The 25,890-nt window shown below is 48.1% G+C and overlaps 1 protein-coding gene across 16 annotated transcripts in view; it reads left to right on the top strand.

The window, feature by feature from the left end:
- The window catches only part of CAMTA1 (calmodulin binding transcription activator 1), a 260,782-nt gene extending 236,076 nt beyond the window's left edge, over nt 1-24,706 (top strand). For 11 of the 16 annotated variants that reach the window (XM_064171810.1, XM_064171811.1, XM_064171812.1 and 8 more), the window contains 8 exons: nt 222-409; nt 771-1,017; nt 1,532-1,603; nt 2,497-2,517; nt 4,697-4,890; nt 5,106-5,180; nt 9,444-9,474; nt 19,679-21,794. In XM_064171810.1, coding sequence (XP_064027880.1) covers nt 222-409; nt 771-1,017; nt 1,532-1,603; nt 2,497-2,517; nt 4,697-4,890; nt 5,106-5,180; nt 9,444-9,474; nt 19,679-19,711 — 861 coding nt within the window. In that variant the 3' untranslated portion in view covers nt 19,712-21,794. Of the gene's footprint in view, nt 1-221; nt 410-770; nt 1,018-1,531; nt 1,604-2,496; nt 2,518-4,696; nt 4,891-5,105; nt 5,181-9,443; nt 9,475-19,678; nt 22,577-22,710 lie in introns of those variants that run through there. The other 5 variants (XR_010308514.1, XM_064171817.1, XM_064171816.1 and 2 more) reach the window with 5 other exon arrangements.
- Nucleotides 24,707-25,890: the final 1,184 nt, after the last annotated feature.

Raw genomic sequence — 25,890 nt, 5'->3', positions numbered from 1 at the left:
GTCTTGGCAATGTCAGACCCTGCAGTGCTTTGTCAGAGGAGATGGAAAAGCAGATGAGCTTTGGTTATGGAATTTCTCTCCAGTGCTGAGGCAAACAGCAGGCTCCAACTACCCCATTTTCCCTAACATTGAGGCAGTCTGTCTGAAGCTGGGCTGTAATGTGCAAGCACAAGGCTCCTGCCACCCCTCAGCAAGTCTTGCTTCCCTCTTCCCGTGCCCAGGTGAACATGATGACACTTGCAGAGCACATCATTGAAGCTACGCCTGACAGGATCAAGCGGGAGAATTTTGTGCCAATGGAGTCACCCCTGGTGGAGAGGACAGACAGCGCTGCCATGAGCACCACGATGAGCTGGCTGGCCAGTTACCTTGCTGACGTCGATCACCTGCCCAGCGCTGCGCAGATAAGGTCAGCCAGGGCCGTGCTGCCCGCTGGGGTTTGGTGGTGTGAATGCTGGGGAGTGAGCACTGATTCCTTAGCACACAGGGGCCGTTTCTCAGACTCAGTGTGGGTGTTCAATGTCAGCACAGCTACAAAAACGTGGGAGGAGTGCAGGTATTAAAGGGGGAAATACCCACAGGGTGTGGTTGTAACTTTAGCACCAATTCTGCACAGTGCAATACAGGCAGCCTCGGGAATGTGGGATGTCCTTGGAGAGAAGGAGGGGATCATGAAGCTTCTGCCTTGAACTCAGTGTTGTAATCCTTGTCTGTGATGCCAGCCCAGGCACTTTGTGAGCCACTAATTCCTACTGTGGTTGATATTTCAGAAGTCTGTACAGTGAACCCTTGACCCCTTCTTCGAACACCAGCTTGAGCCCCGCAGGCTCACCAGTCAGTGAAATAGCTTTTGAGAAACCCAGCCTTCCCTCAGCAGCAGACTGGTCTGAGTTCCTGAGTGCATCCACCAGCGAGAAGGTAGAAAATGAGTTTGCACAGTTAACTCTGTCTGATCATGAGCAGAGAGAACTCTATGAAGCTGCCAAACTCGTCCAGACGGTGTTCAGGAAATACAAGGTACGTGGCCGGAACATCCAACGTCTTCCTTGTTGGATGTGAGAGAGCATAGTTTGCTACAAAATAGAGTTTGGGCAATTCCTGCTCCTGGGACAAAAATACAGTTCCTGTCATGACCTTTTCAGTGCTTCTAGCATTTGCTTCTGGTTGTTTAACCAGTGGCCTACCATACTGGAGAGAGGAATCAGGGTTTCTGTTTTCCCTAGGCTGGTGAGCATGCTGTGCCCTAGCATGCCTTCTGTGCTGAAACAGCACTCACAGAACATGGCCTCAGAATAAACCCCAGAGGTGCTGGTTAGTTGCATGCTTGCTATGAAGATCAAATGTGAAGGTTTATCACTCCTGTGAATTGAAAGCAGACATCTGCAGGAAATGCCCATACCTGAAGCAGACCAGGTAGCACCGACAGGAGGGATTTAGTAGGTGCCCTGCAAGCTGCTGTGAGCCACTTGCCATCATCTGTCCTGTTTTTTTGGTGCGACTCTGACTGCTTATTCTTTCCTTCTCCACACAGGGTCGTCCTCTCCGGGAACAGCAAGAGGTGGCTGCAGCTGTTATTCAGCGTTGCTACCGAAAATACAAACAGGTAATGAGGGAGGCGAAATGCTGTGAACACAGCCATGTAATGGGAGTTGTGCCACTGCTCCTCTTGTGTGCTGTGCAGCATGCAGTAATGAAATGCCCTGCTCAAGCAAATTGAGAAGGGAAAAAAACTCATGTCCTGAATGTTAATCTTAGCAGCAATCCTTGACAGGATTTTGTTTGTGATGATAGCTGCCTTGTGCTGTGAGACAGAGGGCAATGAGGCATTCCATATCAGCCTTCATGCATGCTGGAGCGTGGTGAGACTATTCTCTGACTAGTTGCTTGCCAAATTTCATTGTGAAATTGAAGTTGGTTTTGCCTTTGATAAAGGCAAAGATGAAAACCTGGTTGTTTGCTTTTGCACAGAGTGAACTTTTAAACTCTGGGAAGTCGTGTGGGTTAGCATGATGCAAATTGTTTCTCCAGACTCTAGTTGGAGACTCTTTTTTAGGCTGAGTTCTCAACCCTAGAAAAAGAAGATGCTTTTTCCTTTTTGGCTGGGTGGTTTTGGAATGTTTGGGTTATTTTGGAGGGGGTTGGGCAGGGAGGGACTCTTCACTGTACCCTCCTAGACTCAAGCTGTCTGGCAGCATTTTACGTGAAGTGAAAAGCCAAAGGCCTGTGCTCTTTTACAACCCTCAGAAACACTGATTTGGGAAGACTTTCTAGTGTTAGATGACTGCTTCATGATTCACATTCCACTTGTCAGGTGGTTGCCGTTCTGGAGTGATGCTTCCAGTAACAAGGAAGCTAAATTCCTTTCAAAAGCTGCTTTGTCTTGGCTCCTGGAATCGCTTCTCCTCAGAAGAAGATGGTTTGGGTGTTTTGGTTTTTTTTTTCATTCTTTATTTGCAGAACTAACATTAACTCTCTATTTTTCTGTTTCTCCCTAAGCTTACTTGGATAGCCTTGAAGGTAATACAAATACAAACACTGTTTTGGAAACAACTCCCTGTGGGTCACTAACTTTCTTTCAGGCTCAGTATGAGCCAGGAGAACCTGGTGTTTAGAGGAGTGTTTCGGTAGCACCCGCTTAGAAATCCCTGCGGTTGAGGAGTCCCTGATAAACCAAAGCTGCTGGGAGGTGCCAGGGGCTGCCGTGTCCCTGCACACCAGTGGAGCAGTATAGCTAAAAGAAACATAGAAAAAAGCTCCCCTGCATCAATAGATACTTCAGATACTTGAGTAAGGAGTGATGGGCTGAGGTGTGGGGAAGGTTTTGAAGGCAGTTTCCAGAGGACAAGCTTTGCTTTGCTGCTGTTAAGCCCTCACTTGGTGATCTTTGCATTCAGGGAGTACAGGAGGATGCTTGTCCCACCCATGCAGCCACTGTCTGCTGCATCCAGCCTGCCCAACAGAGTATTCTGAACGTTCATCTGCCCCAAGTTCCTAAGACCACCATCTCCTGTACGTTGATGCTCGTTCATGCTGGAGGCACAGCTGTTGGTGCCAGTCTGAGATTGTCCACAGCCAATGATTTTCTGCTGTAAAAAGTGGATTTCGCAGCTGCACAACATCCTGCTCCCATCAAAGACCAGAATCAGCTGAGCTGCTTTCACAGCTACCCAGGAGGCAGGGCAGGCTCTTTCTGGCGAGAATGTGTCCTCAGGGCAATTTTCCATCCACAGCTCCCTTCTGACTACTCCATCAGCACAAGTGAGCTGAGCTCTCTGGGGCTGCTGTGCTAGCTGGGGCTTGCCACCTCACAGAGGGTTGGGCACCTTCTCCATTTATCCTCTTTCCAGCTGGAGGCAAAAGAGGAGGAGAGGCAGCAACTCCTCGGCTAAGTGGTTCTTAGAGTTGAATGCAAACATTATGGGTGGGGTCTAGTGTGTGGAGTGAGTGCTCTCTTTCACCTGCCTTGTTCCTCTGTTCTGCTCCTGCGTTGCTGAGATCAGCACATGCTCGTGGCTGGCTTTGTGCAGTCACTGCTCGCATCACAGTTTCGTAGCTGAACCCTTCTGTTCAGGGGTGTGTAACTCAGCCACACAAGTCCTGTCTGGGCTAAAAATGGAAAGGAAAACCATGACCAACCCGTCAGCAGACTCACACAAAATAGCTGATTTCAAACCACAATCTGATCCGTTGAATTAAAAACGTTGGAAATAAAGACAAATAAAACCACACACACGAAAAAGGGAACCAAATGGTGGCAAAATAATAACTGCACCTCATGACTGCTTCAATTCCAAAAAGTGAAATTTGGTAACTTGTGGTGATGTGGAGGAGTCCTTGCTTTGGGGTGATACTGGGTTGGGGGGGGAGTGTGCTTGTTTGCTTTTGTGTTGGGTGGAGGGGTTGGTTTGTTTGTTTTATTCCAATAGACTGGAAAACTCCCCTGAGATACCTTAGGATGTTATCCTGTCCAGGGCAGTGGCTGTTCTCTCTGTGTCTCACCTGTCTGATAAAGTATCCAGCAACAACAGACACAGAGGCTTCGAAAGTGTTAAAACTTTCACAGTAAGAACACTTAAGCACTGAAACCTCTCTGGTGGTGTTAGTTCAGAGGTACGAGTGCAGCTTTGATACCTTACTCTACATCTCCATATGTTGTTTCCATTTGGAATGCTTGGATTTAAATGGATATGTGAGCGATCAAGACTTGCCTGGGGACAGACTTTTTAGCGTGGCCTGCTGTGATAGGACAAAGGGTGATGGTTTTAAATAAAGGAGATTTACACTAGAGGAAAGAAGAGTGGTGAGAGCCTGGCCCAGGTTACCCAGAGAGGTGTTAGAAGCCCCATCCCTGGAAGCTTTCCAGATCAGGTGGTTTGGGGCTCTGAGCAATCTGCTCTAGTTGCTGTCTGCAGGGGTTGGACTGGATGGCCTTTAAAAAGTTCCTTCAACCCTAAAGCATTCTGTGAATCCTATCCAACTATTCCATGGATAGCAAAACAGGTATTGTCTGTCTTGATGCAGACCAAGTTCTGCACCTAATCTGCTGCTGTCACACTTCTCTCACAGCTTCCAGCGGATGAGTAGACACTTTCTAGCTTCTCCTCATGTCCTGGTGGCAGGAGAGCCATTCAGCACAGCAACATGCTTCTGTCTGCCACTGTCGGAGTGCCTCAGCCTCTCTTTGTTTCTCTTGTAGTATGCACTTTATAAAAAGATGACACAAGCTGCCATTCTTATCCAGAGCAAATTCCGAAGTTACTATGAGCAGAAGAAATTCCAGCAGAGCCGCCGAGCCGCGATGCTGATCCAGCAGTACTACCGCAGCTACAAGGAGTGCGGGAAGAGGAGGCAGAACCGCCGGGCAGCCAGCATCGTGCAGCAGAAACTCAGGTGAGCCCTGGGGGTGCCAAGTGCTCAGGTGAGCCCTGAGGCTGTCAGATGCTACCAGAACCCTTCTGGATTATTTTTACTCTTGTCGAGGTTGTGCTGTAATTTACAGAGGCTGCTGGCAAACAGGCAGTGGTTCGTAGGATGATTATCCTTGCCTTTAGCGTTACCCTCTCCAGTTCTGCCTAGACTTCAGTGTTGGGTTTTTTTGTGTTTAGAAGCAGTTTGCTTACCAAGAAGCAAGACCAAGCTGCTCGCAAGATCATGCGGTTTTTACGACGCTGCCGCCACAGGTACGACACTGTCTTTGGTATCTGCCCTTCACTAGAGCACTGCAACAGTACTTGAGTGTGTCAGCAAGGAGTGCAATGTAAAGGGTAATAGAATCAATAGAATCCAGCTGTTTCCAAGATGTACTTACAAAAATGAAACCTCTAACTTACAGCTCCTGCTGCAAAAGAACCATGTTCAGCTCAGTTGCTCTTGTGGTAAAGCGGCCCCAGGATGTGTTGGGCAGATGCAGAGTAAGGAAGCTTTGAACGACCCAAGGCACATGACTTTAAAAGTTGAACTTCAGGAAGTTTGAAAAAGCTTGCTTGAATCACAACTACAGGTTGTAAGTGCTGCACAAAATGTTCATGGCATGTTGGAAGGTGCAAAATGTGACACCTGGTGCGCACTGGAAATGTCTCTAGTTGGGCACAGGATCTTTTGGTAGGTTCCCATCAAATACAGGTTCTTTTTGATGTGGGTAGGTAGAATGTGCCAGCAGAGCAGCAGGCAGGTTGGTTCATGGCAGCCATTCCACACCGCAGTGAGCTGGGAGCAGACACAGACATGACAATGAATCAGGGCCTCCAGTGTGGGCACCTGTGCCACTGTGCTCATGGGTAGCAGCCTGCTCTGCCACATGCAGGGCATTTGTTTTGTTTTTTCAGTGAAAGGATCCCTTATTGGATCAGGTTGCAAACTGGAACTGACTAGACAGAAGTGAATTCAGATCTTTCTTGACTCTCTGCCCTCCATTCTCACCACACATGCATTTCATCCACTCAGGAGCCCTTTGAAGCCTGTCTAGTTCAGCCCAGTGATGTCTGAGCAAGGAGAGCTCTGAGAGGCAGAGAGGCATGTGATAAGCATGATTTTAGAAACAGATGCAAACCTCTTTGTAGGATTTCAGAGCTGCAGCTTGCAGGAGGTCAGTGTGATTTAGGTTGTGGAAGGACATCTTCCCTGCAGGGTCAGTGTGAAGTAATGTGTGGACAGTAGAGGGCTTCATGGTTCCAAGACCAATTCCAAATGCACGTGAAACAGCCACAGTTGTTCAGGAGAAGGTACAAGTGGCTTCTTGCTCGCTGCAGGGTGTGTGGGAGAGAGCAGAAGGTTTGTGGTGTTGTGTTTGCCGGGCAGCGCGTCCTGCCGAAGCAGGTGAAAGCTCAGAACTTCTGTATCTTCTCAGATCTGCTTGAGATCCAGGCAGTCCCTGATGCACCCAAGAGCTTGTTTCCATCTGTGAAGGCTCTGGGGTCAGCTTGCCAGATGCTCTTAGAGCCAGTTCTCAGGCACAAGCCCAGAGTGACTTGCCCTTGTGCCTTGCTAACTCCCAGGGTGTCCCGCAAATGCCCAGAATGTGCCATGCCCTTCAGCCATGCTTAAGTCTCCAGGTAAGGCAGACTCACCAGGGCTTAAATTGCTTGTGATTCCTGCAGTGACACCAGGTCACTGCCTTCCTCTTCCTCAGAACTTTCTCTTTCCTTGTAGAACAAGACTCTACTCACTTGCATTACTGAAGTTTGCCAGACCCTTTCCTTTGCCTGCAGTCCATCTCCTCATTCCAGCGGTGCTGCTGCTGTGCCTTTCTGGGGATGGGTTTAGGTCTTGGGTGATGAGCAGGGGGCGGTAGGGAGCCTGCTGTCGTGAGGGGTCCCTCTGGCTTACCGGGCAGCCCTGGCTCAGTGCTTGGGCACTTTGCTAGCAGCTGTGGCTGCTTGAGAATTCATCTATGTAATTCCAGCGTAGTGCCAGAAGTGATGCAGACCTACTTAACTAAAACAGAGCTTTACATCTCTGATGACTCTGACCAGTTTTCTTCCTTGCCCTCCACCCCGAGGGGCAGATCCAAACCCTTTCCCCAGCACAGTCACGTCCTGACGAGACCACCCACATTTGTTGCCTCCAAAGCCTGACTGTGTAACCTCACTTCTGAGTTACCCTGTTTGTGTTGCATGTATGTTGAGGTACCAGGTGGAAGGTGAGGGAATTGCTTCCTTCTCACTGCTCTCCATCCAGCCTTCTGAATTTTCTGTGTCTTAATAGTTTTATTAACAAGCTTGTGTAAGTCTCCAGGTAAGGCAGACTCACCAGGGCTTAAGTTGCTCTTGATTCCTGCAGTGACACCAGGTCACTGCCTTCCTCTTTCTCAGCACTTTCTCTTTCTTTTGTAGAACAAGACATGTTATTAGTGTGTTAATAGTTCTGTTCCTTACTGCTTGACTTGCTCACCTCTTCCTCAGGACAGAGTAATAAAACCTAGGATGCTCAGTTGGTTTAAAACCACCTCTGCTAAGCCTCCTGATTACACCCATTCGATCTGTGTGCCCTGTGCGGTGTGACCTGGGATACAGCTGATGCTGGTGCAACTCCTGCCTGGGCTAACAGCCCCAGAATGATTTCAGGAGTGCTGTTTGTCAGAGTCTTGTTGTGGACATGTTCAAAATCAGCATACTGCTGCTGTAAACAAGAAATCCAAGCCTCAGGCTCTACAAAGAAATGTTTCAGCCATCCAAGCTCCTGAAGCTCATGGGGCAAGCTGTGACAGCTAACATCTAATGTTGTTTGGTGCTCAGGAGGGTAAAAATGACACCGTGGAGCCACAGAGTGTCAGAACCACAGGGCCTTGTCAGAACAACAGACAAACTGCAGTTGTTTTTGGAAAATCTGAAGGAGAAGAGGGCATGCAGGGGAGCATCAAAGAAACAGCAGCCTGTAGCAGATCTGTCACTGGTAGAGGTGGCAGAGGCATCTGCAAAAGCCACTGGCAGTCTGTCATAAGTACAGTGAGTCAAAAAGGCAGCAAGTTCTTAAAGCTCAGAGAATCAACCTTTAAAAACAGAAGCTGTTTGACCTAGGCTTTTATGTACAGCCAGTTTTTATTGCTGAGCCAATAAAGGACTCTTAATAAGATCTTATTCTGTAGCCTTTAGGCCAGATTTACTCTGCCTTTCCCTGGCAACCATCTGATTGGTTGTTTCTTTCTTATTTTCAATCAGTCAAAGTCCACTTTCAAGCCAGTTCTGAGAACTCTCCCCACGAGCATTCAGAACAGCTTAAACAGTCATCTTGTCCTGGTTTGCTGGTTAGGGTTTTTTTGGTGCAAAGGCTTGGTAGAGCAGGCATGATTCCTGCCAGCTTGCTGCCTCGGGTGCATAGGCATGTCAGTCCTGGGTTTTCTGATCTCCTGAACTTAACCTTGCTGCCCGATCCAGGGGATGTTTTAGGTGTTTCAAGGGAGTTAAGAAGAAAGGTTCTGTGGTTGGAGCTCTCTCAGTAATGGGGGTGTAGACTCTGAGAATCAGGAAAGAAATGTAAGCTTTGAGTGTGTTCTCAGGGAAGGTGTTAGAGCTCTGGCAGCTGAAGGCTAGCAGGTGTCTAGGAGACGCAAGTGCTCATCCATCCGCAGCAGTCATTCGACATCCAGACATGAATCGTTTCCCTTTGGCTTGGGGAACAACCCAGCTTCTGTACCCATCTGTCGTCATGCCCTCAGAGATCTGATGAAATACATGCATCAGCCATAACATGGCATCAACACGGCTTGTCACAGCAATGTCCTTGGAGAATGAGAAACAGGCACTTCCTGGCCTCTCCCAGCAGAGCTTTGCCCATCTTGCCAAGGTGCCCAGCCCCATCAACTGGCACCCGACTACCTGTCCCTGAGACCTCCTGTGAGTTGAACTGTCTGTGACATGTCATCCTGTGCAAGGCAATTAGGGGTTTATGTAATGGTTTTGGGAAGACTTCACCTACTTAGGGATCCCCAGATAGGACACACACAGATCCACAAAGAAGTGCAAGAGCTGCAAAGAGGGGTTTGGGGTTGCTGAGTCCATGCATGGTCCCTGCAGCCAGCTTTTGCTGGGAAGGTGACCTCCTCTTTCCTATTCTTTCTCTGATTCTGAGGAATATTTTAGACTGGAGAGGTGTCAGCACCATGCTGGACTGTGGTGCTGATCTGCTGTGGGTTTCATAGGTTAGCCTTTGGAATGAGAGAGAACACAGCCAATTGCTGCAAGATAAGGCAATGTGCAGCTAGGAATGCCACAGGGATAACAGTATTGGGGTTATTTTACTTGCTTTTTACTTCTGCACTAAAACACCTGAACACAGGACTGCTCTTCCCTGCTAAAGAGGAGTCCAATAGGCAGGAGTGGGAAGGGTTCTTTCTCTCCAGGCAAGCAGAAGTGTTGTCTCCTCCTCCCTGACTTGGAGCTTTGGTAAGGTATGGTTATTGCCGTCTGTGTGCTAATAGCTCTTTGGTATTGTTTTGCAATCTGAAGCCCACTGGTGGACCATAGGCTGTACAAAAGGGTGAGTGTAGCTGCCTGCTAGCCAGTTCCTCTCTTCCATTTTAAATATTTTTGCTTTCTGCTTGCTTGCATGGGGCTGCAGCCGAGATATGCCAGTAAGTTTCACCTCCATTAATTCTACAAACCAGAACCCTGTATAAACTAACCCTACTGCAATGACTAACACTGCTGCTTTTACAACAGGGCAGAGCTCTGCAGTAGATGTTCCGGTGCATGACTGTGTGACAAAGGCCATGTTTCTTCATCATGGGCATGCCGAGGCCGCATTGTCGGTGGGGGACTTTTTTCAGTATCCAAAGTGGCTGCTGGTAGATTTTGGAACGTGGTGGGGTCTGTTCTCACACATCCTCAATGAGTGACAATGTCCTTTGTCACGGGACTGTGACAGCATTCAGGCTGGATCGTAGAGGGCTGCAATACAGATGCAGCCTGCTCTAGATGGGCATTTCTGCCTGAGCCAGAGAGAAGCAGAAGAGCTCCTCACGCTACTTTTCACTCCGTGAGGTGGTTGAGCTCAAGTGCTTGTCTTCTGGGGGTGGTCTTTGCTAAGCTACATGTCTGGTTACCTTACCAGGACCAGCTTTTTGCCAGCTGTGAGTCAGTGCCAGGTGAGCTGTTGTCAGGAGGCCTCGTGCCACTGCGCTGGGTCCCCCAGCGAGGCAGTTTGCTGCCTGGCGGCAGGGTGGGAACGTGCCAGAGCATTCCTGTGGCATTCCCAGTCTCTGTACAAGCAGGGAGTGCTGTGGCTCTCAAGGCAAGTGCCTGAGTTGTCAGCAGTGCTGCTCAGTGCCATCTTGCATTTGAGAGGAGGCAGGACAGCAGAGCTTTGGTCAAAGCCTGCAGCGGTTGTGTGCCGCTGTTTCAGCAAGGGAGGAGAGGCAGAGGAAGGGACAGCCTGGACACCTCCTTCCACATGGCATTCAGAAAAGAGAACTGAATTGTTGGTCGTGGAGTTTTACTGCCCTGAGATTGCAGAGGTGGTTTTTATGACCTGGGAGTCAATGTATGAGTTGGACTTAAGCCTGCTGGAGACATCCTTATTTGTTTGAGCCTAACAAAGAAGCAAGAGCTGATGACTTTTCAAACCATGACTTCTGTGCTACCATTTTTGATTGCATAGCCTCCTTTTTTTTGCAAGTAACAATTTGAGTTCTTTACTAGTGACTCCTGAAGTGAGAACTGGATGAAGTAAGGACAAGGGGCCCAGATATGCCTTCTGTTGAAGTGCTGCTTACGTGGGTCTTGCCCTGATGAAGAGGAACTTTACTCCTGGTTGCAGACATCAGCTCTCTGAAGCTGTTAGCTGGAACACTGCAGCTCCAGGTGCTAGCACGTGTGGTGAAGTGCTGTGCAACTAATCAGTGCAGGTTAATTCAGGAACTGTGTAAAGATAGCTTGTATTCTCCTAATGGTGTCCTGACTGGGTGACTTCTTTTTACTCTCCTAAGGTATAACTAGGGCTAGTAATTTCTGGTCTACAGTTGACTGTCTGGTTTCCAAAGCCTCTTGATGAAAAAGCATGGTTTGCTTTTGGAAAATCAAATTCAATATAACTTCAAAGACAAAAGGTGCTTCTGATGAACTTCGTCATGACTCTGATGACCTTCATCTGTTTTAAGGACCTAAAGTGTCTACTTTTACACCAAAAAACCCACAGGATCACAGGATGTCAGGGGTTGGAAGGGACCCAAGGAGATCATCCAGTCCAACCCCCCTGCCAGAGCAGGACCACACAATCTAGCACAGATCATACAGGAACACATCCAGAGAGGCCTTGAAAGTCTCCAGGGAAGGAGACTCCACAACCTCTGGGCAGCCTGTGCCAGTGCTCTGTGACCCTTACAGGAAAGAAGTTCCCCCTTGTGTCGAGGTGGACCCTCTTGTGCTGCAACTTGCACTCATTGCTCCTTTTCCTATCCCAGGGAGCAAGTGAGCAGAGCCTGTCCCCCCTCTAGCCCCCTCAGGTGTTTATAAACATTTATCAAATCCCCTCTCAGTCTTCTCTTCTCCAGGCTACAAGTCCCAGGTCTTCCCCCCAGAAAGTTCAGACAGCTTTGATCTTAGGGTGAGGTATCCACGGGGCAGTGATGAATGCTGCAGACAAGGCGACGTCTGCTTAGCACAGCAGAGCAGTGGCTGCAGGGCAGAGCTGCCCAGGGCTGGCTCAAGCATGCCTTCCCTCCCCAACAGGCAATGTCCTGACCTACTTCCTCCTGCCCCAGCATGGGTCTGAGCAAGGAGCTGCAGCTTCTCAGCCCTCACAGTGCAGCAAATGCCTGTTGAAGCAGAAGCCCTCGAGCTCCTGCAGCGCCTGACATGCTTGCAGTCGTGGGGCAGAGAAGACTGAGCTGCAGAGCCCATGCCAGACAAGAAGGCTGGCTGCATCCACACTCTCTTCCCTCTGAGCAAAAGCCAAATGCTGCAGTCATGGTGAGGATGGAAAGCCCTATTGGAAGCAGTGGAATTGGAAGAAACTGGTGCAAGAGAGGAGCTGTGGGAGGAGAAAGAGCAAATGTTTCCCTGCACTGCCTCAGACTCGTGCTGCAGCATGAGGGTTTCCTAGGGAGATCTGTTCTTTAACAGGGTCTGCAGATAACTGGGAATCTCCCAGTCTTCCCTGATTTCATTTGGCTAGCTGGGGACTGTGTCACAGAATCACAGAATGTCAGGGGCTGGAAGGGACCTTGAAAAGATCATCTGGTCCAACCCCCTTGCCAGAGCAGGATCACCTAGACCAGAGTGGGCTGTCCCACAGTGTGTGAGGGAGGGGAGCAGCATGCATGTTCTGTCTCCAGCCACTTCAGTTTTCACAATTCTGATGCTCTCTTTCACTCCAGAGAATTCCTGCTTAACAAATGTGGCTGGGTATGGGCAGGTGTGCCAGCACCTTGCTGGGCCCTGCTGTCAGGCACTTCTGTCTGCCCTGGCACCAATGGGCTTGGGCTGCTTGCAAAACACGCTGCACACAGCCCTGGGAATGGCCTAGTTGGAAGCTGTGCTGTCTCCTCCACTGGCAGCACTGTGGGTAACCTTGGCACACCAGACAGAAGGGGATGGGGCTTAAAACCTTTGTTCTATGAATAGGAATAATAAATTAAACTTAAAATGTGCACACCAGAGTGCAAAGAATTTGCAATGTGTGACTCAACTGCAGAGGAATGGAGCTGTGGTGTTGCTGTGCTCTTCCCCTTGAGGCTGGCATTCCTGCTGAGAGAGCAGATGCATGCTGCAGGCTCCAGATAGACTGCAACTGACCTGTGCTGCAGGGCCAGTGCTCTAGGAGAGGAGCCAGCTCAGGGTCCAGACCCACAGCTGCTGCACAGCTTCCAGCCCTGGTTGCCCACTCTGTGTCCTGATCCCACGTGGTGATTCTGCTCTAGGAGCACCTGGCTGTGCCCCTGGTACTGGGGCAGAAATAGTTGTTGCACTCAGTGTATGTAACAGCAGAGAAGGGACCAGCAGAAAGCTGGTTCCGAGAGTTTCGCCTTGACGGGCAGGTGATGTGGGATTCAAACTGGGGAGTTCTCTCTGCTTGTCTGGCAAAGGGAAGCTGTGGAGTATGACACAGTGTCTCAGCTGCTGTTCTGCAAATGAAGTCTTTCACAGCAAACAGTTCTTTGCTGCTTTGCACTCTGATAAAGCCTGTGTGCATACGCTGCTGGCGTGCGCACGCAGGACGAGTCTCTCTGAGCCTTCTGCCGTGCACAAGCTGACCTGGCCACGTGTGCTGGAGGAATGCATGCAACGTGTCTGTCTGTGACACACAGCTGGACGTGTTCTCTACACTGACACCATGCTTATGTAGCTGCCTGTGCAGGTAAAAGATCACAGCATTGCTTCCGTGGTTCAGTTTGAAAACCTCTTTTGAAACTTGATTGTTTTTTTTTCCTTCCTGGGTGTATTTTGGGTTGCATTACACCAGGATTGGTAAAGAGGGAGAAGTGGGAGATTATTGGCCAGCTGCTGTGGGACAAAACTTGCTCTCTTTCTGCAGTCAAAGCTAGAAGATTTTGTAGAAGAAAAGTAAACCAAAATCCATTTACTATTGCCTTTAAGCAGTAGCTTTCACCTCAGGGAACCTGCTCCAGGGGACAGATTGCAGCTTACCACAGTGCCTGCTACACAGATAGTCCTCTGCTCCTGGGTTCAGCCACTGTAGCCTCCTGTGAAGGAAGGCTTTGCTCAGAGATCAGCTGTAGGGCAGGGACAGGAACAGGCAGCTGCCCACATGGTGACCTCTCTGCCCTGCTCTTAGTAGGCTGTGATCTGGAGCAGATCACAAGGAGCTAGGACAGGTGGTGGCTTTCTGTCCTCCCTGGGGCAAAGCACTCATTACCTGTGCTGGTGGGTAATGAAGAATGGGTACTTCTGTGGCACCTTTACCTTGGGAATAGATCCCCTTGCCTCATTTCTTGTGGTTTGCTGCTCTCTGGTTTGGGGAGTGTGCATGTAGCACCTGAAGTCAGTTTCTCTGGTAAGTAAAAGCTTTTATTTCCTACCTGAATAAACAGCAGCTACTATATTTTGTTGTTCTCTGCATACGCTTCTCTCTTGGCATTTCAGCAACAAGCCCTTTCCTAGTCCTGTGCACTTAGGACTTGGATTCCTTGTGGGTTTGTCATGTGTGCTACGCAGCAGGCACTGATTGCACTGAAGTACTCAGTTTCTTACGTCTCTTAGTGAGATCAAGTGGGGGAAAACTTTGAAGGGATTGAAAAGTCCCGGTTTGAGTTCAGGATGCTGCGAGAAAATGTCATGCTGGGGCGTGTGCATCGTTGTACCTGCAACGAGGGTTTTCACAGTAACTTCTGTTTTCATTTACCTCTTGCAGGGGCTGAATGTGTTTGGAGCTCAAGTGTGTGTGTTGAATGGCAGACCGCGCGCTCTGGGGTGTCATTCTTATTGGGCCTTTCTGTCTCTCTTGTTTTGCTGCCCAAATGAGATATCTGGAAAAAGGCAAGAGCTCCCTTTTCTTAAATGTCCCACAGGCCAGTTCAGCTCTCAGAGCAACAGGTAACTTGCCAGATAGCCTCCTCTGGCTCCCGCACCTTGTCTCTTACACTGATCTCCGGCATTCAGATTCATGACACATTTCCCTGGCTGGGCATTCCGAGTCGGCCTGGCGGAGCGGCTTTGTGTTACGCTTTCCCATGAAGCCATCCTTTGCTGTGACTTTCTCTGAGGAGCCCATTTGCTGACACCCCATGGGGAGGGCGCCTGGGGACAGCAGCCGCTGCTGCCTGCTTCGGGGGCTGTTGCTTTCACATCGCTTCAGCACGTCACGATGCAACCTCCTGTGTGGTGCCCGAGTGAGCAGCAGGCAGGGTGAAGGGCAGAAGCTTTGTCTGACTGCAGCCGTCCGGGAGTCGGGACAGAGCTCCCGACTGTCAGGGGTCACAGCTCGCAGCTGGAATCATCATCTTCTCCCTTGCTGTCCATCAGCACCGCAGCCGAGGTTCAGGCACCGCAGCCGAGGTTCAGGCACCGCAGCCGAGGTTCAGGCACCGCAGCCGAGGTTCAGGCACCTCGCCAGCGGCCATCTCTACTGCAGAGCTTCCTCTCTCCAGCTGCTCCTCAGCAAGGGCCGAGGGAATGACCTCGGTCCTTAGAGGAGGAAGCGTTATTCGAGGAGGCTTCTGCTGAAGGCTTCATCAGTGCAGAATCACGTTTACAGTCCTTGCAGCGCTCTGCATGGTTTCAGTAGCTGCCGAGGTAGGGTGGTAGTTCTTGTTTGGAGTCTTGCAGGAGCTGGAGCCCATTACCCTGTCTGGTGTGCATGTGCTCTGCCTTGCAGCCTTGCCTCACTTCAACTGTCCTCGCCTTCAGCCCTCCTCCTTGATCTGAACCAGCAGAGCCGTGCCTGTGGACCCTTGGAGAGGATTCTGGACCTTCGGTGGCCTGCTGGGGGTTACTTGCTCTCACTCGTTCTGTTTTCAAAGCAAAGTCTCACTGTGTGTCCCAAAGTGGACTGCAACAGCTCTCAGAACATCCTTCCTGTGATGCCATTCTGCAAATTCCAGTAGCATTTGTTTTCTTAGAGCAGTTTAGTGATGCTCCTAAACTTCGCATGCTACACTTGGGCCCTCTTCCCCTGCCTGAATTTAAGAGTGGGGAAAAATATGAACCAGGGAAGGTTACCTTCTAGCATGAAGGCAATGCTAACCTGTTCACTTAAAAGCTCTCCTAGCAGCACTTAGTGTGTTTCTGGTTTCACAGGTCCTAATTTGTTCAAAACTCATCCCTGTTCAAACTGTTTTCTCCAAATGTAGAGGGTTTATTGCACTTAGGATTAATGAAGAGGGAATACTAATCCCACACTCATGACATTGTATTGCTGTAATGAAATGAAATCAAAGTACCTCTGAGTAAGGAACTTGCTCAAAAGAAGTGTTAAATCTGGGCTGAGTACTTGTAAGAGAAAGGAATGGCTGCAGTACAGACTATCCAGTAATTAATTGGTTGGGGGAAAAGTAGGTTCAGGTTCTCTTGGTAAAGCAATCTGGAGGCTCCTTTAAGAACAGTGACTTGGTTAAACAGGTTACCCTGGTCTGGTGTCTAGCTTGGTGTGTGCACTGGCTGTGGCCCTTGCTGTTCAGTCCAGCTCTGAGGAAGAAGCAGGGCGTTCACCACCACCTCAGTGCTTCCCAAGGGTTGGCCTGCCTGTGCCTGTGCTCAGCAGTTTGAGGTACCTCAGTTCCACTCTGGCTGTGCTACGCTGCAGGTCCCACAGCTGAGTGGGGCTGTGTCGAGCCAGCTGCCAGGAGAGGGGAGAACTTCTCTGGCTTCCCAGTGCCAGCTCTTCTGAGCAAGGGGAGATGATCAGCTGCAGACTGCAGGTCAGTGTGTGAGACAGGTAAAGCACCTGCGCTCCCAATTGAATGCAACACTTGCTCTGTTTTGTATACTGAACACAGAGCATAGTTTAGTAAAAGAGAATGTGGTAGCTCAGTACATTTGGATGGCCATCATCTTGGAGCCTGTGTTTATGAATGGTGTGGAAGGCAGGGTTTGCTTTAAGCCATCACACACTGAGCAGCAGCTCTCAGTAACGTACCCATGAACAGATTTCTAAGTCTGCAGCTTTGCCATAGGGAAGTTCTGTACTAACATGTTCTTGTGTTCCTGAGCAGTAACTATCATTGCACTTGCAACATTTCTATATGCCTGAAAATCTGTAAGCCAAGGTAAAGCACACCTGACCAAGTGTTGCCTATTTCTGAACAGGATCTGTACTAGTGCAAATGCTGAGTTGAGTTCTGCAGTAGTTACCTTCCGTTGGCATGTGTGTTCCAGTTAAACAGATTCAGTAGGTCTGCACCAGTACAGATATTGCATGCTGTAGGTGAAGTTTGCAGCAAAGCATGTCTTGCATTCTTCCAGCAAAAGTGCTTTGTTAGTGTAGCTCTTGCATGTTGAAGTGCTGAACCGAGGTGTAGCATGTCTGAGCGAAAGAGCCAGCAGTGTACCTACTGTGCATGTTTTCAGCCAGAGATCTCTAACAGGTGAATTTTACATTACAGTACTGAAGTGCAACAGAAAGCACTTGGAAGTTGCACTGCAAATCATGCATTCCTTGGTGGCATCTTGAATGTTGTTAAGATTTAGAGAGGCACATTACATTTTTCTAGCAGAGCAGGGATCTTGGCTCACTTTCTGCTTCCAAGTTGTGCAGTACTGGTAATTCCAGGGAGAGGTGGCTTTTGTGCTGCCAGAAACCCAAAAGTGTTGAAGAGGGTCAGTTTGTCATTTAGGAGCACTTTCAGGTCGCTGTGCCAGTGCTTCTGTGCCTGTAATGAAGACATGATCTGGACATACCCAGCACTATCGTACATCACCACCCACTGCGCCTGAGCAGAAGCTTGCTGCTGCCTTTGGGGCCATGCAGAAGCCCCCACTCCGTGGATGTCAGCAGGGTCTTTTAGACACCAGCTTGTGTAGAGCAAAATTTTCCCCACAGTTTCTCTGTGGAGTCATAGTAGGCATCTGGGCTCAGCACAGCACCACCTAGGCAGGAATTCAGAACCAGTGGTGCTGCTTGCTGCCTTACCCCTTTCTTAGCCTGGGGATTGGAGCACTTCTTGGCATCTGGGAGAGGTGAATTGAGGCACTGCTCTGCCAGACTCGGATGTCAGAGGTGTGCCAGGGCTCCCTGGATGTGTGTCTTCCATCTCTGAAGTGGGCAGAGCTCTTTGTCTTTCCATAAATAGCACTCTCAAGCAATTTGGTGGAATTGAGGTAACAAGCAAAGGTCTGACCTGCATCTTGGTTTGTGTGATTTATTCAGTGACTCCTGTTCCCCTCAGTTTCAGAAATCAAGAGAATGCCTTTAAGTGCTGGAGCTTTGAGTCAGCTAAATCAGAGAGCTAAGAGCAGACAGTTTCTCCCTCAGCAGATTCTGAGTAATAGTGTGTGCAGAAAACAGAACAAATACAACAATGAAATGGAGGTGTAGCAACAGAGGTCAGTTTACTGCTTTCATCACACACCTGTATTAGCAGGCTGGTGTAAAAGCCCAAAGTGGATGTGTGGGCTGAAGTCTGCACACAGAAGCTACAAACCAGCACTGCTGGTGCTTAGTTCTCCCCACATCTTTTACTACCTACAACTACTTAGGCTTTGTTAAAATCACTCACTCTTAAATGGATTCTGGTGCCCAGACCTGCAACTCTGACACAGTTCTTCATACCATTGCTTTAGTTGTCCTTCCAGGTTTTTGCTATATCAATTGGGCATGAACATGCTTAGCTAAATCACCTTAATTTAGGCTGCATTCTGCTCCTTTTGTGGGGCTTTTCCCCTCATAGTTAGCAGAGGGAAGGCAGGTGGAGGTGGGTGGCAAAGGGATTGCACTTCAGAAAGGCCCTTCCTACAAAAAGAGGTAGAGCCAGGCTGCCCCAAGTTGGGCACCAGCCTTCGGGTTTAGGGGCACCAGGAGGAGCCCCCATAGATTCATTTTAGCTCCTTTGCAGGGAGCTTTCACTGCTAGCAGCCAGTTTGTCAGCCTGAGATACCATTCCAGCACTGATGCAGTATTCTGCTTTACTTGGTAAGACTGAGATTATTCCCTCCTCTTCAGCCTTTGGTTTGAAATCGTTTCAGCTTTCAGTAATGATTTAGTTCTTCTTCTGACAAGGGCTGGAGGCAGTACTGTATTGCATGCGTTGTCAGGAGCTGAGAGTTGTAGCATCGTGGCACGTCTAGGGAGAGCGACTCTGCCACGTTGTAGGTTCATCTCCTTTGTCATGCAGTGTCCTCCACTGCTGGCTGAGACAAAACATCCCTCTGCTACCAACAGTGTCCTCCACTGCTGGCTGAGGCAAAACATCCCTCTGCTACCAACAGTGTCCTCCACTGCTGGCTGAGGCAAAACATCCCTCTGCTACCAACAGTGTCCTCCACTGCTGGCTGAGGCAAAACATCCCTCTGCTACCAACAGTGTCCTCCACTGCTGGCTGAGGCAAAACATCCCTCTGCTACCAACAGTGTCCTCCACTGCTGGCTGAGACAAAACATCCCTCTGCTACCAACAGTGTCCTCCACTGCTGGCTGAGACAAAACATCCCTCTGCTACCAACAGTGTCCTTCACTGCTGGCTGAGACAAAACATCCCTCTGCTACCAACAGTGTCCTTCACTGCTGGCTGAGACAAAACATCCTTCTGCTACCAACAGTGTGCTGGCAAACACAGCTGCTGCAGTTGGAGTAAGCGTGAAGCAGTCTCTTTCTTCATGCCCACACTGATTCTTCTGCTCGCATATCAACACTTCCTATGTGAGATTCTGTATCAGTATTGAGCTGCCCTGACTGATTTTTTTTCCCCTGCCATCCCTGCTTCAGTGATGAAGAAAAGAGCCCCTTTGCTGGAGCAGCAGGGATAGCAGCAGCTGCACACTCACTTAACGAGCAGCAGCCCAGAGAGCTCCCGAGCAGTTTGCTAGGCCAGTAGCAGAAGGAAGCCTCACTGTAGTTACCAGGATCAGGAAGAACCAGCAGCTGGGAGCAAGTTTGCCTATCCAATGTACTTTGTGTGGGATTTCTGCTGGCCCACTCTTGGCACTTCCAGCTGTTTGTGGTGTCAGGAATGTGGGCCTGGCTCTCTCGCAGGGGAGGCTAGAGTGAGGAATCGCTTTGAGGGTTTTTTTTTTTCTCTGTCTTGAAAGAGAGTTGCAATGGAAGTGTTATATAGATCCTCTTTGTTTTTTCAGAGTGAAAGAATTGAAAAAGGCCAAGGAACTTGAAGACACGCAGCAGCATCCCGTAGCAATGTGACATTGCTTTTCAGACTGTTTTCATTTTCTGTTTTTAGCAGAGACATGCAACAACAAAAATAACCCACTGCAGTTCTGGAAATACCAGCTGCAGGATTTTAACAGTAATGTTTTGGTCATTGCATTTGCACTTTCATGGACAACTTTTAATTTGTTCAGCAAGACATCTTGGAACTCAATCTTCTGTTGGATCATGGGGAAAACAAAAGACACCAGGAGGAAAAAATCGTGAGTTGCTTCATTCTCTGAGAAGGAAGAAGCGATTAATTATCCTTTTCATATAGGGCTGTATTAAACAACATGTGGAACTGTACAAATATTATACCAAAAATATCATTGAGAAAAGGTGGGAATGCACAAGCAACACAAGAATGCTGTTCCTGCACCTGTCAGTCATCTCCAAGACACTGAAGCTTTGGGAGTCTCAGTGGAGGGGCTTAGATCAGTACATCCTTATTGGGTCCATGCATCCTCATTCCCTTCGCACTTCTGTCCTTTTTGTGTTTGATTCGAATCTCTACAGCACACTTAATGCAACTTTTTAAATCTGCAGGTTTTTAATACATCCCGTGGGAAGTGGCAGGAGGGGTTGGTGTGTGAGGTAAACGGGTAAACGCCTGAGGAGCGAGAGAGCAGCTTGAGCAACTTTTAACAAGGGTTTTGGTTGTTTTTTTTTCCCCTTTATGATTTGGTATTTTTTCCCTAGAACCTGCAAACATACCAAGTGTCATCGACCTTCTCTCATGTTCAGCACTTTATTTTCTAGCCTTACTTTCACATGTGATTATTTTAACCCAAGTTCCTTCCAATGGTTTCGTGCGACACGTAGCTTTTTAACCTTAACGTCCCTTGTCCGACCCCTTTGTCGTTCTCGCAGAGTCTCGTTCACATTTTGTTGCCTGGACGTTTTATACCACCTAAAGATCAGAGTGGTGCTGCATTCTGGCCAGTAAATTTCTTATTTTGGCTACTTCATCAGAATCTGGGCAGTTTTTCTGTATATATAGAAGGTAGAAATGGAGAAAAAAAAAAAAAAACTCTGAGAAAAAAAAAACTATTTGAAAGGGAATATATTGATTAATTACTAAATATTTTATTCACAAAGGGTCAATAACTTGGCAAGATAAAATTATTATTTGTATAGTTTTGTCTGAATGAACGGGAAGAGTGTGGATGTATTGTTTGTACATATTGTATATACTTAAACCCAACAACAACAACAACAAAAAAGCAAACAAAAAAACCCAGAGATATGTGCATGAACTCAAGAGACAAAAAAAAAAAAAAAAAAGAAAAACAAACAAAAAGAAATGAACAAAAGCAAAGCATTAGTGGCTATGGTCTGTAAAATGAAAACAAACAAAACAAAAAAAAAACTTTATTTCACTATAAGAAACTTTATTTTAAATGTTCTTTAGAAGAACATTTTTGCTAAAGCATGACTCAATGGCAGAAAAAAAAAAAAGAAAAAGAAAAAAAAAAAAGAGCTACTGTATTTAGACTTTAGGAACAAAGAGGCAAAGCAACATACTTTAAAACAAAAAAAAAATTAAAAAGAAGAAGAAAAAAAAAAAGATTTAAAAAAAAAAAAAAAGGATATGTTTACATTTGAGTTTGGCTACCAGGAGTTAGGTTTGGTTGGATTTAATTTATTTATTCCTGCTTTCTTTTGTAGTCTTTTCTTTTTTCTTTCTCCCCTCCTCTTTTCCTTTGGGTTGGGTTTTTTTTTTTTCCCCTCCTTCTTTATATTTTTTTTCCTCCCTCTTTTTTTTTTTTCCCTTTTTTTTTTTTTTTTTTCCAATGGTGCCAAGTAATGTGAATGCTAAATCTTGCTTCAGAAAATTAAGTTAACTTTTGCAAAGCAGATAATCATAAGAGTACGACAAACGTATTTAGCTTAACACCATACACTCACTCCAATAAAGGACACTTAGGATGAACATAAAACAGAAAAAAAAAAATAGAAAAAAAAATTAAATAGTACAAAAGTAGGAAAAATACCTTTCACATTTTCATATCTCCTGCTGGAAGTCAGAAAATGTAATCATCATAATAATAATGATAATAATAAAAAATTGCACACAAAAAAAAATTATAAAAAAAAAAAGAAGGAAAAAAACCTTTCATAAAAACAAAACAAAACAAAAACAGATGCAAACTGATCTCGTAGGGGTGTCATGGTATATTGCTATTTCCACATAGTGAGGAGCCAAAGAAATCAGATGTGTTGCTTTTTTTCTCGTGTGAGGATTGAACTCGTTCCAAACTGTCACCAAGTCTCAAGCGCGGGAGCTGTGCCCTGATCTCTGCTACGCAGCGGTGCCGAGGGAGAAGCTGCTTGCGGGGCTGTGTAGCGGCAGGGGTTGTGGGCTGAGGTCAGAAGCTGCTCCCTGCCATGGGTGTTCTGCTCTTGGCAGTCTGATCTCTACTGCGAAGGGAGAAGCTGCTTGCAAGGCTGTGTAGTGGCAGGGGTTGTGGTACTGTGTAGCGGCAGGGGTTGTGGTCTGAGGTCAGAAGCTGCTCCCTGCCATGGGTGTTCTGCTCTTGGCACTCTGATCTCTGCTGCAAAAGGAGAAGCTGCTTGCGGGGCTGTGTAGTGGCAGGGGTTGTGGTCTGAGGTCAGAAGCTGCTCCCTGCCATGGGTGTTCTGCTCTTGGCACTCTGATCTCTGCTGCAAAAGGAGAAGCTGCTTGCGGGGCTGTGTAGCGGCAGGGGTTGTGGGCTGAGATCAGAAGCTGCCCCCCCCATAGGTGTCCTGCTCTTGGCAGTCTGATCTCTACTGCGAAGGGAGAAGCTGCTTGCAGGGCTGTGTAGTGGCAGGGGTTGTGGTCTGAGGTCAGAAGCTGCTCCCTGCCATGGGTGTTCTGCTCTTGGCAGTCTGATCTCTACTGCGAAGGGAGAAGCTGCTTGCAGGGCTGTGTAGTGGCAGGAGTTGTGGTACTGTGTAGTGGCAGGGGTTGTGGGCTGAGATCAGAAGCTGCTCCCTCCACACCCAAGGATGTTCTGCTCGTGACAGTCTGATCTCCTACACAGCAGTGCGAATGGAGAAACTGATTGTGGGGCTGTGTAGTGACAGAGGTTGTGGTACTGTGGAGTGGCAGGGGTTATGGTCTGAGATCAGAAACTGCTCCCCCCACCGTGAGTGTTCTGCTTTTGGCAGTCTGATCTCTACTGTGAAGGGAGAAGCTGCTTGTGGGGCTGTGTAGTGGCAGGGGTTGTGGGCTGAGATCAGAAGCTGCTCCCCCTACACCCAAAGGTGTTCTGCTTGTGACAGTCTGATCTCTACTATGCAGCAGTGCAAAGGGAGAAGCTGCTTGCGGGGCTGTGTAGTGACAGAGGTTGTGGTGCTGTGTGGTGGCAGAGGTTGTGGTCTGAGATCAGAAACTGCTCCCCCCCACCCCTCCCCGGGGGCGTTCTGCTGGTGACAGTTTAAAAATTGGGAAGGGACTGGTGTAAATTTGAGGTCGTTAGTTTTGGAATAGTTGTTTCTTGCTTGATCCCGGCCACCAATTGCAATGTTGAAATGCCAGGCTTGTTGTGAAGCCTAAAAATATTCACACATAAGAAGCTTTTAAACTGGTGTCTTTAAAAGAAGAGTAAAACAAAACAAGACAAAACAAAACAAAAAAACAAACAGATTGTGGCAAAAAAAAAAAAAAAAACAAACTGGGGTCAGTGCTCTTGGTGCCTTTTCTATAATTGTACCTGTTTTTAATTACTTCTTTTCACTGCCAGCATTGAATTACAGTAGATGTGCTATAGCTCATTATCAGAATTCTCTTGTACATTTCTGAACTGCTGCTTTATGACCTGATTCAATTAAAAAAAAAAAAAAAAGTTAAAAAAAAAAAAAAGGAAGAAAAAAAAAAAAAGAAAAAAAAAAGGAAAAAAAAAAAAAAGGGAAAAAAAAAGGCAAATGAGTGGCCTGGCACTCACACCCTGCCTGTGAGCAGCCTTCCTAGTCTTGATTTGCTCTATGGAATTGGGACCCTGACCATTAAATTTTTCCCTCGCACAAAAATAGAACCAGAGACGCCGACGAAAATCTCCTTTGGAATGAATTGGGAATGCTCTGTATCCATACTGGAAGAACTCTGAAATGTTGCTCCCATTAACCAATACCTGACAATATAGAATCGACCTTCTCCTAACAAGAGTAGTGACCTCAGTGGCAATGTTTTAACTCCCTGTCTTTACAGAAAACGATTCAGTAATATACAGAGCTATTCAAATTACTCTTCCAGATCCATGGGCCTGGTGGTGTATCTACTAATCTAGATCCTGCTTCAGCCAGACGTCCGAGCCTGTACTTGCTGGTCAAGGTGCAAGCAATTCCACGGGCGCCACAGAACTGCTTGCACGCTTGAAGCCAAGTACGGCTTCTAAGTGCTTTGTTGTGTAGGACCATAACCCTTCAGTGTGTCACTGGGGAGCGAGAGAGAAAGAGAGAGAGAGAGAGAGAGAGAGAGAGACTCTCCCCGCAGTGAAGTGATTCTGCTCACCCTTTTCTTGGTTGTGGAACTTTCACAGAGGATAAGTTTCAAGTGCAGCTTTCTGGGAAAATTCCAGTTCCCAATAGCCAGGAGCCAGATCTTCTGAGGGTGGAATCGCTCCTTTGTGAAACACCATTCGACAGCAGTGATACTGTGTGAAAGAAATACAGAATATAACATGAACCCCCTCTCTGGTTGCACGCTTAATGGCAGTTCCACACGATAGCTGGTGCCCAATGGGGGGTCCCCAAGACTTGCATGTAAAACTAGTATAGATGTCTTCTCTTTTGTAAGTTTTATTTTTGTAACCGTGCATGTAAAGCATCACTGAATCAATGGATCTGTTGAAGAACTCAGCTGCTGGAACCATGCAAAATGTTTTGAATTGCCCTTAAAATATGGAAAATGTTTTCTGAATGCTTTATATTCTTTCTGCTGTAAATTAAAGACAAAGAAAATTTCCCCATACAAAGTGTGCACTTTTCTTCTTCTTTTTTTTTTTTTTTTCCAGTCATGTCTCTTCCATTCTCACAGAATGGTAGGGGTTGTAAGGGACCAAGGGACCTCAAAAGATCATCCAGTCCAGTCCCCCTCCCAGAGCAGGATCACCTAGAGCAGGTCACTCAGGAATGTGCATCCAGGTGGGTTTTGAATGTCTCCAGAGACGGAGACTGCACAGCCTGTTCCAAGGCTCTGGCACCCTCACAGTGAAAAAGTTTTTCCTTCTCTTCCTGTGAAACCTCCTCTGCTCCAGCTTGCACCCACTGCCCCTTGTCCTGTCATGGGACATCACTGAGCAGAGCCTGGCTCCATCCCTTCACATCTTGATAAACACGAATGAGTGCAGCCCTCAGGCTCCTCTGCTCCAAGCTGAAGAGCTCACTCAGCTTGTCCTCACGGGGAAATGTTCCACTGCCTGCAGCTGCTTTGTGGCTCTGCACCCTTAAGTGGTTCCCTGAGGTCGTTCTTGAACTGAAAGGCCCAAAACTGGACACAGTATTCCAGGTGTGACCCCAGCACGGCAGAGTAGAGGGGCAGGAGAGTCTCTCCACCTACTCGCCGCTCCCCTTCTAATGCACCCCAGGATACCCTTGGCCCTCTTGGTCATAAGAGCACGTTGCTGTCCCACGGGCATACTTCTGTCCACCAAGACCCACAGGTCCCTTTCCCCCTGTGCTGCTTTCCCAACAGGTCGGTCCCCAAACTGTCCTGGTCCATGGGATCATTCACATCCAGGTGCCAGACCCTACCCTTGGCTTTATTGGATTTCATTCAGTTTCTCCTCACCCAACTCTGCAGCCTGTCCAGGTCTGGCTGAATGGCAGCACAGCCTGAACAGGTGTCACCACTGCTGCCCGTTTGACCTTGTCAGCAGACGTGCTGACAGTGCCGTCTGTGCTCTCATCCGAGTCCCTAATGAGCAGCACCAGTCTCAATACCGGCCCCTGGGGGACCCCACTAGATACAGGCCTCCAACTGGACTCTACCACACCTGACTCCTTTCCACGGACCAGTTCACCTCACTACCCGATCGTCCAGCCCACGTTCCCTCGGTGCAGCCGCCAAGATGCAGCGGCAGACAGCGCCAATCGCCCTCCTGAGGCGCAGATCGGCCCCCAGGGCTGCCCTCGCCCCGCTTGCTTGTTTCAGGCGTGG

Source organism: Pogoniulus pusillus, chromosome 36, assembly GCF_015220805.1.
Source record: "Pogoniulus pusillus isolate bPogPus1 chromosome 36, bPogPus1.pri, whole genome shotgun sequence".
NCBI lineage: Eukaryota > Metazoa > Chordata > Aves > Piciformes > Lybiidae > Pogoniulus > Pogoniulus pusillus.
The sequence above is the reverse complement of the archived record's forward strand: the minus strand, read 5'-3'. Positions and strand labels throughout refer to the sequence as shown.